Genomic DNA, 16,314 nt, shown 5'->3' on the forward strand with positions numbered 1-16,314 from the left:
AAATGAATCTGTTCTGCACACCCCATGATATTACAGAGAAACTATTCCAGACATGTTTAAGAGAACTTGTAACTGTTCAGTGAGACTGATTTGTTTTTTTATCTCCAGCAAAAAGGCCAAACTTCTTAATTACCATCAATCCAATGAGAACTTGTAAGGTGACCTAAAAGTGGCTTCTTTGGGCATGTAGAAACCAGTATTTTGGAACTGGTTTAAGCTTGTGCTGTTCATCCAGCTGGGAGGAGGAGAGTTCCTGTTCAAACAATAAATCCTCATATTCTGGCCTGGAGGGATGCTGTCACAGGTGCAGGAGTGACTATTGCCCATTTGCAGCCTGAGCTGTAATTTCAGAGGCAAATTGCACAATTGAGGAAAAGAAGGAAACCTGCTTGAGATAGGTTGATTTATTTTATAAAAGGGCACTGAAGTAGCCCATTAATGTGGAATGTTAAAAGCACTCCCAGCAGAGGAGAATTAGTAGCCAGAGTGTGGTCAATATTATGAAATAAATATTGTATATTCAGTCAATTCAAGTAAGAGAAATATAAACTCCACCATGTTGCACTTCATGTGTACAAGGTCCATTGTCATCCTCCAAATGCTTGTTAAAAGGCATGTTCCCATACATGTACAGAATGGCTATAGCTGAGCAATATCTATTACAATGTCAGGTAAACAGCCCGGAAGTCCTCTGTGGAAGCACATGAAAAATACTGTTGCCCTTGTTGTACCTCCTAAAATACAGGGTTTTGACAGGAAAAAAGTTTGGCATGAGAGAAGAGAGAGACCAGGAAACAAAAAAAAAAGACAACCAAAAAAATCCAAGCCAAAACAATGCAGTGGAGAAGGGCTGATTGAGCCATGTGTTGATGACAGAAATCATTGCACAACTTTAGTATTCACTCATAACTTCATTAAGACTAGGTCATTCTGCCTGAAATTTTCTAGCCTGTCTTTTCTGAGCCGATTCCTTTTTTAAAGGAACATGATAACCCCAGATGGTGGTGACATGCTATTTCCTGTACTAGTTAAACTTCTTCATTCAACATTGAAAAACAAATGCAGTTGGAGATGTGCTGGGCTTGCCGTCTCCATTTCCTTCATGATGGCTAGCTCCTTGCTAAGTTTCTTATTTAGCCTGTTACTTGACTTTCCCTCTGAAGTGGAACCACGCTTGGGTTCAGAGCCCTGTCAGGGTGACAGAGGGCTCCCGTCTTCCCTGTGTATTCAAAGTATTGAAAAGGTAGTGAAGTTTTATTACTTAAATTGTAAAGGTTGTGGTTGAATCTGAGAGGGTGCCAGTGTATCAGGAGTTACAGTTAACAGGGAGTCTGTCAAGAGGTGTAGGTTGTTTTCTTGTGAAGCCAGATGGAGTTCATACTGGTATGAATTTTAGTGGTATGGTAGGATCTTGTGTCCGTATTAGTCCTGTAGCAGCAAGGGCTGTGCTCTGGACCGAGGCCTTTGGAAATGTTGAGATATAAATTGTCAGAATCCCACCCTGAAGTCTTTGGTGGCTAAAGAGAAGACTGTACCTGTCTAGTGTAGTATCTTTGATTAAGTGCAATAGCAGCCTCTTGGAAACTACAGTCAGATGTCTTTGGCTAATTTTTTCCAAGAGCTGGAGATAATTGTTGCATGCACAAGTCCATCAGGCCTGTGATTCACACTTTACATGGGCAGCATGAGGACTGCAGCTTATTGGGAAGTTTTTGAAGAAGGATTAATTTAATTTAATTTCATTTCATTTCACTGGAATTTGTCTGCTTGTCCAATCCAAAACGTTTCAGGGGGACTGCGTTGATTTCATGGATAACCTGCTAGAAACCCAGCAGGTTGCTGGGAGTCAGTCCTGCCTGTCAAGTATCTGGGTGGCAGTAGCCTGCCGTTACCATGAAAGGGGGCTGCCCTTGGCTATACTACCTCCAAGCAGACCCTGAGCCCTGTCAGTGAAACCTCCAGGAACCTGAACGCCCTCCGGGCTCTTGAACTCTTCTTGAAAATACAGCAATGCACAAATGGATATGATATTCTAGGACATTGAGACCATCCTATTTTCATGGACAGTCATATCTCTCCTTCCATAATAATCAAGCCCTACCTACAGCTAGGCACCTTTTTGGTACCCGTTACTCCTATTTAGAGAACTTAGATGTAGGTCTTCAAGTGCCCTCTCACAAAGCAGACTTGCCATTTCTTTGATTAGCTCTATTCTGTACTTGTAGAACTTGATCTTTACATTTCTGGAAGTGCCTGATGAGAACTGTACAGAGTGGTCCAGACGAGGTCTCTCTGGGGCTGTGTACAATTAGCATTCATGCTGGAAATGCCTCCAGAATAAATTCATTGACAATTTGTATGCCCAAAAGGTGTGGCTGACCTTTGTGCATAAAACAAAAACTGTTATGAGGCTGAAATGAAACTTGAGCCATCCATCAACTTTGTGTGTGAGTCTTCTTGAATACCACCAAACCAGATTATGGACTTTTTGTTTGAGAAAGTAGCTGTGATAGAGTAATGAGGGAAGAGTGTTTCACAATTTTTGATCTGAGGAACTTTTAAAAATGGGTTTTTCTTTCTGAAACTGAGAAAAATGCAGACTGAAAAGTCAACACAACTGAGTGAGGACTAAGAATGATTTGCAAGTGTCAAGATACATCCTTCCATCTGGTATTTCCACTTGATTTGTTTTTAATCGCTGATAACAAGCAATACATAAGAATCAAAATAACATGTTTTCATCCCAAAATAACATGTTTTCATCCCAATGCTCCTAGAAACAGGACATTCCTTCCTGGTTTTTCTTTTCTTATAAATAGTGACATGGCTTTGGGTTTGTATTTTTTTCCTTTAATTGAAATATTTAAATATTAAGAACTTACTTTCTCATTTACTTTTTAAAAAAATATGGAAATAAAGTGTTATGTTCTAAATTAATAAAACAGATAGAAACCTGCAGCTCTTGCAGCTGTATTCCATTCTGCTCAACAAGTATAATGTGTGTTTTTAAAAGAGTGGCACATTCATTAGGGCAGGGAGTAAGAATGTTTGCTGTATCTCTGTAAGCCTGGCAGCTCCCTCCCTCTCGTCAGCTCTTTATTCTGTTCTCTCTGTCACTCTTAATCCCCTGTCCTGCCTACTAAATTGCACCTTTCTCCATTAATCCACCGGCTCTGCAGCTCTCAGATTTTTCTGAAAGGCTTTAGAGAAAATCCAAGTATCACACTTCCTACTCCCACTGCTAATTCAGTTTCTCCACCTTTAATACTGTTAACCTGCATCAGAAACACACATGATTCTCTTTCCTCTTTGAAGTATTTGTCTGCTTCCCAGGGTTGATAGTTCTCTGCTTTGATCATGGTCTCTTCAAGTCCTTCAGCTGTTGGCTGGCTCCTTCAAGGCTCCTTCAGGCGAAGGAGTGACTAGCTCTCGGATGCCCTCCATGACATCATGCTGTTGGTGCTCATTTCTCGCTGGCCTTTCCTCTTCCTTTCCCCAAGGCTGATTTTCAGTTCTCGTTTATTTCTTTTGCCCTCTCTTCTCCTCTTTTCTGCACCAGCTCATCCCGTTCACAAAAGTCCGCGTTTAACAGGAGCTGCGGGAGGTTACCACCACCCATGCCTCCCTCTGTTTCACCTCTGGTGGCAGGTTGCCTTCTTGTGGGTGCCTGCACTGGGTTGTTGTCAGTCCCTAGGTCCTGCAGCCCCAACCCCCCCCCCGCCAGACTAGCGCGCAGGCGCAGGGTGAAATAGAGGGGCTGCACGCTCGCTCTCCTTTTGCCAATGATTAACCATAACTTTCCTTTCCAAACCTTGTGTTAGGGCCTGACAGTCTACTGCCTGACTCACCTGCCGCCTTTTGTGTTAACTTAAATAGTCTGGTGGGGAGAACGTTTGCTCTTGGGCATCCTGGAAAAGAGCGGCAGTTTCCCTATGCTGTTGAAGAGCGGTCAGTGCACAGCTGGGAAATGTTACACTTCTCGGAGAACTGACAAACAGGACTTGATTCGGCAGCCTGTGGTTTCTGTCTGTCATTCCTTTCCCTGTAAAGCATGCCAGCAAGGGATGTGTCTTTCCCCTCTGATCTATCTCCCCTCCACTAACTGGAATGTAGTAACACCAGTGATGAGATTCTGTGCTGAACTGGTAGTGGTCTAGCTCATGGGCTGGGGCAGGAGGAAAAATCACCTGCTTGAATATTGTCCAGGACCTCTGTCTTCTCCTGTGGCATGAACCCTCCATGTGTTTCATCCAACTCTCTTATGTGGGATCCAGTAACGGGGAAAATTGCTTGTGGGTTTAGTCAGTGGTGCTTTTCATTTTCATACAATTTTCAATAACTATTTCAAGTAGCAAGTTTAAACATCCAATACTTTTTTTCTGGAAATCAGGTATTTGTTACATTTTGTAACTTTTTTTACTTTGTAACTTGTTGGTAGCTACTTAGGTGGCTGCCAGTCTTGCATATTCATAGACCTTGCAACTGGTTGATGGTGATTCAGTAAAGCAACCGGTTGCAACCTATGAGTACTGCATGTTTCCTTATAGAAAGACTATGTGCATCAAACTGCTTAATGTCTTCTTCATTTTATTATAAACACTTTTAATTAAAAAGCTCTTGTAATTAGATTCTCTTTTTTGCTTTGAGCCTTTTCTTCCATCTCCTTTGATAAGAGAGACATCTCATTTTGAAATTCTCTGTAGTCCCCCTACGACAGCTGAAGAGCAGAACATTAACCATCTGTCAGCATATCTTAGTCTTTGGGAATAATTCAATAATTATCTTCAAGTGCAGTTGGTGATGTTGCACATTTGATGAAACACTTATGAGGGAAAGTACTTTAGGGAAATAGACCTTTTGGTGTGCGCTGTAGAATTACAGGCAGCTTCTTGTGTTTTTTACTACCTCTGAAATAATTGTGCTCTGCTTTTTTATTGCAGTATCTACTAGAAATGAAAAGCTTAATTCTGCCCCCTGAACATATTCTGAAGAGAGGGGACAGTGAAGCAATAGCCTATGCTTTCTTTCATCTTCAACACTGGAAAAGAGTAGAGGGGGCATTGAATCTCTTACACTGTACATGGGAAGGCAGTAAGTAATTCTGTTTCTTACAAAGGACCTAATAAAATATTTCTACTGAACGTCATGAGAAAATTATAGCTTTTTGTGAAGTATAGAATGTGGGAATTTTGGAGACCGGTTATATCCTCACCAGCATTGCAATATTTGAAATTCAAACTGAAAGTACGAACTTCATTTAATGAGAAAAAGGGTTCTGAAGTCTTGGATTGTGTTCTCTGTGTAATCCTGAACAAAATTTCCCATCTTCTTTGAGACATATTTTCTTACTCATGGGTAAGGGGGTAATAATTTACATTCCTCATTCCAGAGTTGTAGAGATTTGTTTGTCATTATTTGAATGAACAGTTTCGAACTGAAGGAGGGTAGATTTAGATTGGACATAAGAAGAAATTTTTTACAATAAGGGTGGTGAGACACTGGAGCAGGTTGCCCAGGGAAGTTGTGGATGCCCTATCATTGGAAGTGTTCAAGGTCAGGTTGGACAGGGCTTCGAGCAACCTGATCCAGTGAAAGACGTCCCTGCCCACAGCTGGGGCTTTGGCCTAGGTGATTTTTGAAGGTCTGTTCCAACCCAAACCATTCTATGATTCTGTGAATGCTTTGATATTGGGAAATTATGAAAGTGCCTTATAGGCAGATAAATATTAATGTGTAGTACAAAACAATACAGTATTTTATGACTTTTTTTTTTTATTGACAAACTGGAGTGAATCCAGTGGAGGATTACTAGGATGCATAGGGGACTGGAACATGTGATGTAGGAAAAGACGCTGGGGGAGCTGGTTTTATTCAACTTGGAAAAGACTTCTGGTGGGTGAAGTGGGGATCCAGTTGCTGTCTTCCACCACACAACAGAGAGATGATATGGAAGACAGAGTCAGAGTCTTCACAGAATGGCACAGCAGAAAGACAAGAGGCATTACGCACAAGTTTAAACAGGAGAAATTTAATCTAGACGTAAGAAAAATACTTTCAGAATGAGAGTGGTGATGCATTTGAACAGGTTGGTAATAGGTTGTGGGATCTCTATCCCCAGAGATACTCAGAGCTCATCTGGACCTAGCTCTGAGCAACCAGACCTAACTTTGAAGATGATCCTGGTTTGAGTAGGAGGTTGGAGTATATGACCTTCAAAGGTCATATACTAATCTTCTGACCTGTCTTATCCTGTCTTTGAGATGTGGGGTTTTTTCAGGTTTCAGATAATTAAAAAGTATCTTTATCATCAGCCTTTGTCGGCTTTTTTTAATGCAGATTTTTCTTTATGTAATCTAGTACGCCTTTTGTGCTCTGCTTTATTCTGTTCTCTTTCAGCCTCTCTGTATGTTATTATATCACCTTTTTTTTTTTTTGCTTTCTCCATTTGCTGTTCTCATTTAGCTTTGTTAGAAACAATAGTTTGTCACCATGATAATTCCTACAGACATGCACTTATTACCTCCATTGTAAAAGTGACTTATGGTCTCAGTCACTGTATGAAATAGCCTAAATGTGCCTAATTTTCAGTGTAGGCTCCCTGAGGAAGCAATGGCTTTATTTCTAGGTGTGTAGAGCACCTTGCTCAGTAATCCATACCATTGCCACCTGGGGTTTGCTCTGCTGCATTGTTCTCTGTCCTACCTGCTTGCTCTTTCCCTGTCATTTCTCCCAGTCTATTATTTTCTGTGTCATAGCTTCCTTCCCAGTGGCTTATTTTCAGTTGTTTGCTTTTATGAAGTTTCTTCTCTTCCAGATTCTTGCAGAAGTCCTTTAGCCCAAGGCTTATTATCCCATCATTATAGAGCAGTATTTTGCAGGGAATCCTGAATAGATCTTCTTTTGTTTTGTCAGGCTGGGGAATCCCTAAGGAGCTGTTCACGAGGACTAGCTTTTGGCACAGGAGGCTGGCTGCCCTGCAGTCCTCCTGCCACTCTAGGAAATCTAGTCATCTGTGCCTGAAGGCAGAGTAGGGCATTCCCATCTAATTACATAAACTGATTCCTCTCCTTATTACCTCCACAGCAATCTGAATATGTACTTTATTAGCTAATATTTGTATAGTAGCCTGTAAAGATGTAAATTAGTATTGTTGCATAACCTCTAAAGTAAAATCCATAATTCATTTTGCACAGTGATTTCAGAGAGAGATGAACAGTGCACCAGTCCTCAAGAATTTTGTTCAGGTTTTGCTCATGCATGAAGACTCCCCTGGGTTTTAATGGTTTCACCAGTATCTAGTCCAATAATACTAACTTTTGGTCCATATCTTAGACTGGGTAATATTCTTTACAGATGTAGTGAACTATTTATGGCACTCTTATGTCCTTTACTTGCAAAAGGTTTCCTTGGCATCTCTGCACAATCGTAAGTTAAAACCAGTGGAAACATGACAGAGAAATTAAATTTAATTAAATACCAACCAACAGTCAACATACAGTACACAGTCAGTTGCCCTCACTTTCTTTCTAGCTATTTATGTACTTGCCATGTCTTTAGAGTGTACTATTCTGTCAGTGTGCTTAAATAACCACAAGTCTCACTTCAGTAGCTTGTATGTAGGAATTTAATGCCCACATATATACACTATTCAGTTCTGACCTTGTGGGAGTTGGGCAGAATTAAGTATATTAAGTCAGTCACTTGGGGGTACATTTTGAATGCTTCTGAGGAGAATAAGGTCACTCCTAATTAAGACAGCATCTAACAAAATTTATGCAGAAATGTCTTTGTGGTATTTTAAACTCTGAAATTCTCACAGAGTGTTTATCCCAAATTGCATTCAACGATTGAGAAGAGTGAGGTTCTAAAAATAATGATCATCATCAAATGATGGTTGTTGGAATGTTGGTTGTTTCCTGCTCTGTCTTCATTCGATCAGTGAAAGTACAGTTTTATTCATAGTACAACTAAAAAAGCCCAAGTGACACCATGTGAAACATTGCTCTGGGTTTGGTCTGGGTGCTCTATACAGAAGGTCTGTAGTTTAAAGCGTAACCAAATTTCTGAAGAGTCTGAGGTGCTTGTTCATCACTGTCAGTTTCTAAAGTTGTGTCATGTTTCCTGTTGTTTGCATGAAGAAGAAAAACCTAGGGGTTCCCAAATACTATAGTAGCTTTTATGACAAGCACACGGTTGAATGGCAAACTGCCTCTGTGCTACCTGAATTGATTAATGTAAAATAGGATCAGATAATACTGTAAGAGTAAGGCAAAGAAGTACCTACATAAACACAAACTGATACAGATAAACCAGAGCACTTTCTTCCATGGCTGATAACATTGCTAAATAAACTGTTTTGCTGTAAATACTCCATATTTGGTCTCATGTCAAAGATGACTGTTTAAATTCAGCAAAAACTATTCAGACATTTTTCACTTGTTTTGTGAAAGCAACGTCTTTACCATCCCTTTTTATTTTTATTAGAATCCTAGTACTACTGCGATTTAGGGTAAGGCAGAAGAAGCTTGATTGTCTGTTTAAATATTAAGCCAAATTGGAAGGAAAAACTTGCATTAAGTGATTTTAAAGTAATGAGCATTGAACATCCCTCCACATATGTTTTTGTATAGACACTCAAGTTTGTTGCATGTGAAGATCATACAAGGCTTGGATTATTGTATTTGTACTTGGCTTTTTGGGGTACTATGGAGAGTGGGGGGTTAATATTGGAAGAGCATTACAGCCCAGGTTGGTTTACAATCTTTGAGGATTTCTACCTTCTTTACTATTGCTTTAAACATAGTAATCAAGAATAAATACACTCATACAATTGCACAAAAAATACAGCTAACATTATTTCAAATGCAGTGTGCACAACTGAAAATATTGGAGTATTGTGTATTTTAAACCGATTCCTCGGTTGCCTTGTGAGCAAGAGATAATGGAGTGTTACCACATGGCGGTGGGCTGTAACTAACATCTAAAATATACAGTGCTTCTAGGACATCTGTTGAGGAAAATATTGCTTCAGTGACTGATGTTCATAGGAGTAGTGAGAATAACACATTGATGACGTTTTAACAGTGAGAATAATATATAGGATAATGGAAAAGGATGCCTTGATTGCAAAGCTATAATTCAGTCAAGTATTCTGATGTTTCCATAAACTACACTCAGATGGCCTATGACATCATCACTGTCCAGATTTAGTAATCCATTTCCCTCCCTCTCTGTTATTATTTTCAATTTTAAAAATGCATAAGATTAAGTATTATTTAATCCATAACCTGAAGATTTATATTGGAAACCTAACTCGATCTGCTGCATTTAAAAAGAATGCATGTGAGGAATCTGGTTTTAATAATTCAGTATTAATCTTTGATTGCCAAATATAAAATGAAAACATGACTGTGTTGGAAAACTAGTTCTCTGGGCTTGAGTCATCAGTGTTACCTGGTTTGTTGGAGTGTGATGGGAAAAAAGTAGTGTACTTTTTTCCATGCAAAACTTCTGTTATGCTTGATGCACAGAGATTGTGAGCATTGGCCCAAATTCACAAGCTTGGCTGGTCATTTGTGTAGGCTATACCTGTTATATCAGATACACTTCTTTCCCCTGAAATTTAAAAATTCTGCAGCCTAAAAGCCTAAGACAAAATGTGTATATTTGGCTATGGAATTGTAAGTACAATGGGCTCTGATCATGCAAACGTTTATGTATGTACTTGTAACATGGTCTCAGCTGAAGCTCATGAGCTGTCTCCCAAGAATAAAAATAAACATAAGTGTTTGCAGGATTAAAAGCTAAGTGTAGATTTACATTTTGGCCTTTCATTAAGCAATTTATGTGCTGTTTGCAACCAAACATAAATGTTATGTTTTGGCTATGTTTGTTTTTGAAAATTGTAAATATAGTTAAGTATGTCCAGTAACTGCCATACTCACAGTAACTTGTGCACGGTGTTGTTTTCTTTTCAGCTTTCAGAATGATCCCCTATCCACTGGAAAAAGGACATCTTTTCTACCCTTACCCTATTTGTACAGAAACTGCAGATAGAGAACTACTACCGTGTACGTTCATCTTTTCTCTTCTTATCGTTGACATCAAAGAATTGTTTACCTGAGTCTTGCAGCACTGATCTCCATTGATGCCTTTTAAATTGAATACACTGCATTAGAATAATCAGGTTGACAGCGAGTCTCTGGAGCTCCTAACCATAGTTCATAGTTAAGAGGCAGCTCCTAGCGATAGTTCATAACAAGTAGCTATCTTTATTGTTCTTGACAGTGTAGGGACAGGGAGAGAGATTACTGAAGAGATACAAATCAGTTAGATCTTGCTATTCTCTCTTGCCAAGACACTGGAAAGTACGTCTGATCTTTCATCTAGGGTAACATCCCATCAAACCAAAAGCACAGTGGCACAGCCTTGTTAGTCTTATGTAGACACACTAGCTACTTAAATTCCAAGGCAAGATCAAACCTGCTTGAGGACAGCTGGATCATTAATATAGCTGTTATTCTGACAGGTTATGCTGACATTTTCTGAAAAGCAGTCTTAAACAGCAAGAAAGGGTTTTCTTTGTGTAATGGTGTGTGTGCTATTATGAAGAGATTGATGTGAATGAAATTACCTCAGTCATTCATTATATATATTTATGGCATGTATTAGCCAAGTGCGAACAGTGTTCCCAGTGCTCTGCAAGATACAGATACAAAGACAGATCCAGCCCTCGAGAAGTGTTACAGTCCAAGCTAATGAGACTTATTGCAGTGCATGCAGTGAAGCACAAGATTACAAAGGAAGACCGGAAGCAGCCAATCTTGCAAACAGTTGTGCTTCATTCCCACGTGTTTTCTCCCAGTGGGACAAGTGGAACACATTCAAGTGCAGAGGGGTTTGCAGGGTCAGGGCAGAGGAGGCAAATAATCCAAGGGAAGGAGATTCTTCCCTCACCTTCTCTATCCTGGAGAATGAATAAGAGAAATCTGTTCTGGAAAAAGTAAAGTGTAGCCTGCTTCTGCTGTGAAGGCTGGTTTTGAGGGCATTTGCATTCTTTGTAGTCTTTCATTCAGAACCTTTCTGGTTTGGGCTGAAAAATGTGAGTAAACATTAGGTGAGAATAATGCAGCAAAAATCCACTCATTGCGAGTCTCTCCTTCACAGTACATTCTCGCTGATATTACACAGAAATCCTTGGCAACTGACAATATCTCCCCACCCCATTATAATCACCCTAATTATAACAACACCTCTTAGAGTGCTGTGTTTGCTTCACTCAGAGGGATGCTGAGCTGGGGAGGGTGGAGTGTCAGGAGATTTAGGAATGACAAAGTCATGCAGAATAGCTCAGCGTTCTCTTTTTAGATGCAAAACTAATCGTTCTTGTCAAATGTTAGAAGCAAGGGACTCTTTAACAGCATATGCAGACAGTTGTGTTCTGCTCTGGCAGTTATGGGAAATGCCTTTCACTGCAAAATCTCTTGGGTTTGAGTAGGGAAGGGTTTAACATCCCATGACAGACACAGGTCGGTTAAAGGGGTTTTGCATACCTGTCCACACCCTTTAATTGCGTGTGTTTTTAAAGAGACTCAGCTGGAATTATATCAGAACACTAAGATCTGATAGGCTATCTGAATTAAAAATATCAATCACAAAACTTTTGCCATGACTGGATAACAGACTGGAACAAGTTTGAGCCTGTGTCAAAAGCAAGTGCAGAATCTGAGCACAAGAAATCTTAGACTTATAATGTCCGTGATCTGGAATTTCCCGATCTCTAAATTTAATTTCAATCAAAGAGAAGTTGCAAATTATCTGTGTTTTTATTTTTAAACTGATTGAATTAGCATACCCAAAAATCATACATGTTTTTAGTTTATACTATTTTAATTTAAACTCTTAACGAATTCCTGCTGTTGGTTTTGGAAACCGCTCCATCCTGCATGAATGCAGTCAAGTATATTGTCCTACCATGTTGCTAGATTACCCTGTGCTTATGTTGTCTGCAAGTACAATGAGATGAGAGCTGGTCACTGAAGCAAAGAAAGTAGGCAAAATGGAAGAGTAATGTTTTGTGTGTATGAATAGTCATAGGATTTGAGTATATGCAAAGCCTTGAGGCTGGTTCTGTATGAGAAAAAATGTTTAAAAGTTTGCATTTATTGTGACTGTAGCTCCAAACTACAGACTCAAATGAGTGAAGCAGACAGATAAGAGTCCACCAGACCTTTTGCCAACCCAGCCAAACTTTCACCTTGAATCTGGGCCACAATAAAAGTTTAAGGGATATATTCTTCCAATAAAATACTCGTTATCTTCTTCTGATCCTTTTAGCCTTCTCAGTGCTGCTTTCTCTGAAGCCCAGTGAGCAATTTTTCATAGCAGAGTCAAGGCATTTCTGTATTCCCTTTAGGGTATACTAACAAACACCTTAAAAATTCACTATTAATTTAAATTCCAGGTTTTAACACTTTAAAAAATTGTTGTATTGTTGTAAGTATACAGAGAATTCTGAAAATCTGAATTTAAAGTATGTGTTTATATGTCCTACTTTTAGGATAACTTTTCTCTGCAGATTAAACCCTCAGAATTTACTGTTACGAAGGCTGTAGTTTTACAGCCTGCTTAAACCAATCTACAACCATGCTTCTGCAAGGTTGGTCTCACTGCTGCTCCCGGGTGCATGTTTCTGCGCTCTCTGTGTATCAGCATTAGCATGATACATGCGGCTAGTCGATGACCTGCATAAAAAAATCTGGATGTTTTATTTGTAGGTTAGTTTTCTGGGGTTAGTTGTTGCACAGCTGCATTATAGTTAGTGCTGACACAAGGAAGGCAAAAGTAACATGTACATAGGACCAGAGTAAGCCAGAAATATGATCTTTAGATGAGAATTATTTGGCAGTGAGACAACTGACACAACAATAATGTTGGCCTTAGATGTTTCAGACGTTCTATGTATGTATTCCTTCAAAAGCATCTTTGGGTGTCTCTGGCTGTTCAAACCACGTTAAGAATGTTGGTTTGGTTTTTGTTGGTTTGGGGTTTGGTTTTTTTTTTGACATGTAATGCATTCTCCTTCGCATCTTTTTTTCTACAGCATTTCATGAAGTTTCAGTTTACCCCAAGAAAGAGCTTCCTTTCTTCATCCTCTTCACTGCTGGACTCTGTTCTTTCACAGCCATGCTAGCCCTCCTGACACATCAGTTCCCAGAGCTTATGGGGGTCTTCGCAAAAGCTGTGAGTATTCTCTGCTGCTGCTCTCTTCTGGTAAATAAAGACATAGATGCAGGAAGAACTGAGCTAAATACTGCTGGGTATTAAATACCTGCATATTCAGTAGTATAAATAAAACATCAAGAGATGTCTGAGCAGGGGGACATTTGAACAACTGTTAAGAGAGCTAGCTAATCAGTAAAACACGCTACTGTCCATCTTCTGTGGTTTATATGGCCCTCTTGTTAGGCTAGATCTCTTGTGATTTTGCGAAAAAAGGCTTGGTGGGAGAAAGGAGTATCTGTGTTTTCATATATAATCCAATAAAATAAATTAATAATGGCTTGCAGAACCCCTTTGTTTTGTGTAGAGCCGTAATGACTGTGTCGTGCTTTCCAGTGCAGTAGAAGCTCTTAGTATGAGCAGAAATAGAGTGTACTGTTAACCAGGGCAAATTTCTGTGTTCTTTCCCCAAACTGCCATGAAGGAAGTAGTCTCAATATTTGCCTCACAACTTTTCTTTACTACATCTAGGGAAGTCTCTGCTAATTCTGCTTTTTTAATCCACCAAGGATTAATACATGTTGGAGGATGAGGGGGAAGGGCCATGAATTATGCTGAAACATGCTTTTTTCTTTGCAAAACCAAGAACATCACGGCTCCACTGTGCTAGGATATGAAAAATCCACTTAAAGAAAAGTTCTATGATAATAAAAACCCTTTCTCCTTCTCCAGGAAATACTGAACATCCTCTGTTGTAATGTATTTTCTCAAATATATTTGTATCTCTTGTAAGTCTTGTGTTTCCAAAATAGCCTCCTGGCCTTGTTTTTAGTGCTTTTGGTTTGGGGGGCATAGGGAGTGAGGTGGAGGAGGCAAGGCTGAAAGCCTTTGGCAAATTCCAGATTGTAAGTACTTTCTCAAACTCCTTTGCAAATGGCGAGAGACTCCCTTTGCAGGTGAACCAGGTCTTCTACCGCCCAGGCTTGTGAGTGATAGAGGTCTGGTACAGCAACAGTTCTTGCATCAAGGTTTTTCTTTCATTAGCTCTAGAAGACAGAAAATAAGATTAGCTGTAGCAAAATATACCACTTCTATCAGCAAAAAGAGCTGAAACTTACCTGAAATATTATTACTTTCTCTTGTTTCTTGAGTGTATATGCAGGCGTTTGGTAGACAGTAAGTGTGTAACTTGGGCATGTGATCTTAAACTTCTTTGTAAAGCTTTTTTTGCATTTTTTTCCTCAAGTCATTGAAACGCTTCAAAACAAACCCTTGTTTCGGGGGTCTTTCAAGGTAATCTGCAGTTTTCTGATACTGTCACAGTTAATGACCCCAAATCTGTCCCTGTTAACTTTGTTCCTGTGCTTCTCAGCCTTGTATCCTGAACAAAGAACATATCTCAAGCTGGCAGCATGATGAGATTTTGTACTTAGTGCTCTTGCTACAGGCGGTGAGCTACTGGAATTGGAGAAAATTGGTAGCATGTTTTCATGGGTTTAACTCACCTGGCTTTGGTTGCTTAGTGCTATCAACCAGAGATACCAGAAGTTACACTGGCGGTGCGTTAGTAATTGTTTCTCCATGGTTTGGAGCTTGCAGGTTCCAAAGCCATTTGGGGAGTGGAGTCAGACCAGAAGGATCTATTTCACTGATGTGTAAGTGTAGCTGCCATTGGTGTTAATAGAATAGATATCCCAAGACTCTGTGTGTGGTTATTAAGTTCTGTATGTCAGAGCAGGTAAAGTTCCTAGTTAGTAAAATAAGCACAGACAAATAGAATTGAAATGTGGGCTGCATTATGTGCATAAAGTTGGCAAGATCTCCGAACCTGTATGGATGCAGTTAGTATGTCAGTTAACATGTAGTGTGACTTGTTTTAGCTATATCTTAATCTTCATAACTACTACATGCAGCAGCTCAGTTTTTGTTGTACATGGGAAGGGCAGAATTTAAGCCTGTGACATTCATTTAGTAGCTCATAGAAAGGCTTTGATTCAGAAGGCTCATTTTGTTGTCTCCTCTGGAAAAAGTAGCCCAGGTGTACAAGATTGAAGAAAATCATGGCAGACATCTCTTTGAAATGCAGCTGTATCAGAACAGTACAGAAGAGGTTGGCCAGCCCTGGCTCTTCGCTTTCAGTTTTAGGGAAGATCATTTCATAAATAACTAATTTCCTAAATAGCTAGAAGATGAATGTGCTAACTGTTGCTGTGGTTATGTGCATTGAATTGCCTATTCCTGTATGGTTGGTAGTCATTGTGATGTGGTATATTAAACTGTGAAACTGTATATATATGCTTTAATTTTAATAGGTCAAAATTATTCCTTCTCTTACGATTGCCAATCCCAAAAGCATTGCACAGATGTAATATCACCATCATGGCCCAGGCTTATGTTACTGCAGGTTGATATTTACCATATTTCACAAAAACTGAATGGGTTAGCATGATTCCATGTTGGGAACTGGCTTTGACCTGTCCTCCAGGTAGCATCTTCTTGCACCTTTTCCATAGCCCATTAACACAGACACTGGGTTCTTCAAGGCAGAAAAAACCCTTGAGTGCTGAGGACCTCCTCCACATGTGAGACTGCCAGAGGTGGCCTGTGCCACTGTGACAGTCCGTCAGGGCAGCCTGCGTTCTCCCACTGGATGCAGAAGTCAAAGGTATTTTAAAGTTAGTTTCCTCTTCTGGGAGGTTCAACGTAGGATGGAATTCACCAAACTCCATCAGTGTGCCCATGTTTTAGAGCCTGCCAGTTCAGCAGCAAGTTCAGATAATCCCAACTGCATCCAGCCAATTCTGTAATGTTGTAGCTGGTAAACTTGTATCTTCCCATAATGAAATTGGAAGAATCCAGTTGTACTTTGATCATTTCGTGAGACTGAATATAAGTAACTTTAAAATGACAGTAGATCTTAACATTTTCACTCGGTTAGGGAGAAGCATGTTCATAGCTTGTGGTTTTAATTTTTGCTAGGCTTTCCAACAAAAGGCTTTTGGAAGTTACTTCAGATAGGAATACAAGCAGAAAAAATTTCTGATTGCATGGCTTGGATAAAATTGTCAGCACAGTGTTGGTAGTATTGAATTT

General features: G+C 39.7%; 1 protein-coding gene across 9 annotated transcripts in view; it reads left to right on the top strand.

The window, feature by feature from the left end:
• ST7 (suppression of tumorigenicity 7) overlaps positions 1–16,314 on the top strand; it is a 157,169-nt gene that overhangs the window by 137,076 nt on the left and 3,779 nt on the right. For 7 of the 9 annotated variants that reach the window (XM_052788972.1, XM_052788978.1, XM_052788975.1 and 4 more), the window contains 3 exons: positions 4,941–5,091; positions 9,978–10,070; positions 13,103–13,242. In XM_052788972.1, the coding sequence (XP_052644932.1) occupies positions 4,941–5,091; positions 9,978–10,070; positions 13,103–13,242 (384 nt within the window). Of the gene's footprint in view, positions 1–4,940; positions 5,092–9,977; positions 10,071–13,102; positions 13,243–16,314 lie in introns of those variants that run through there. The other 2 variants (XR_008235487.1, XR_008235486.1) reach the window with 2 other exon arrangements.

Source organism: Harpia harpyja, chromosome 6, assembly GCF_026419915.1.
Source record: "Harpia harpyja isolate bHarHar1 chromosome 6, bHarHar1 primary haplotype, whole genome shotgun sequence".
Taxonomy (NCBI): Eukaryota; Metazoa; Chordata; class Aves; order Accipitriformes; family Accipitridae; genus Harpia; species Harpia harpyja.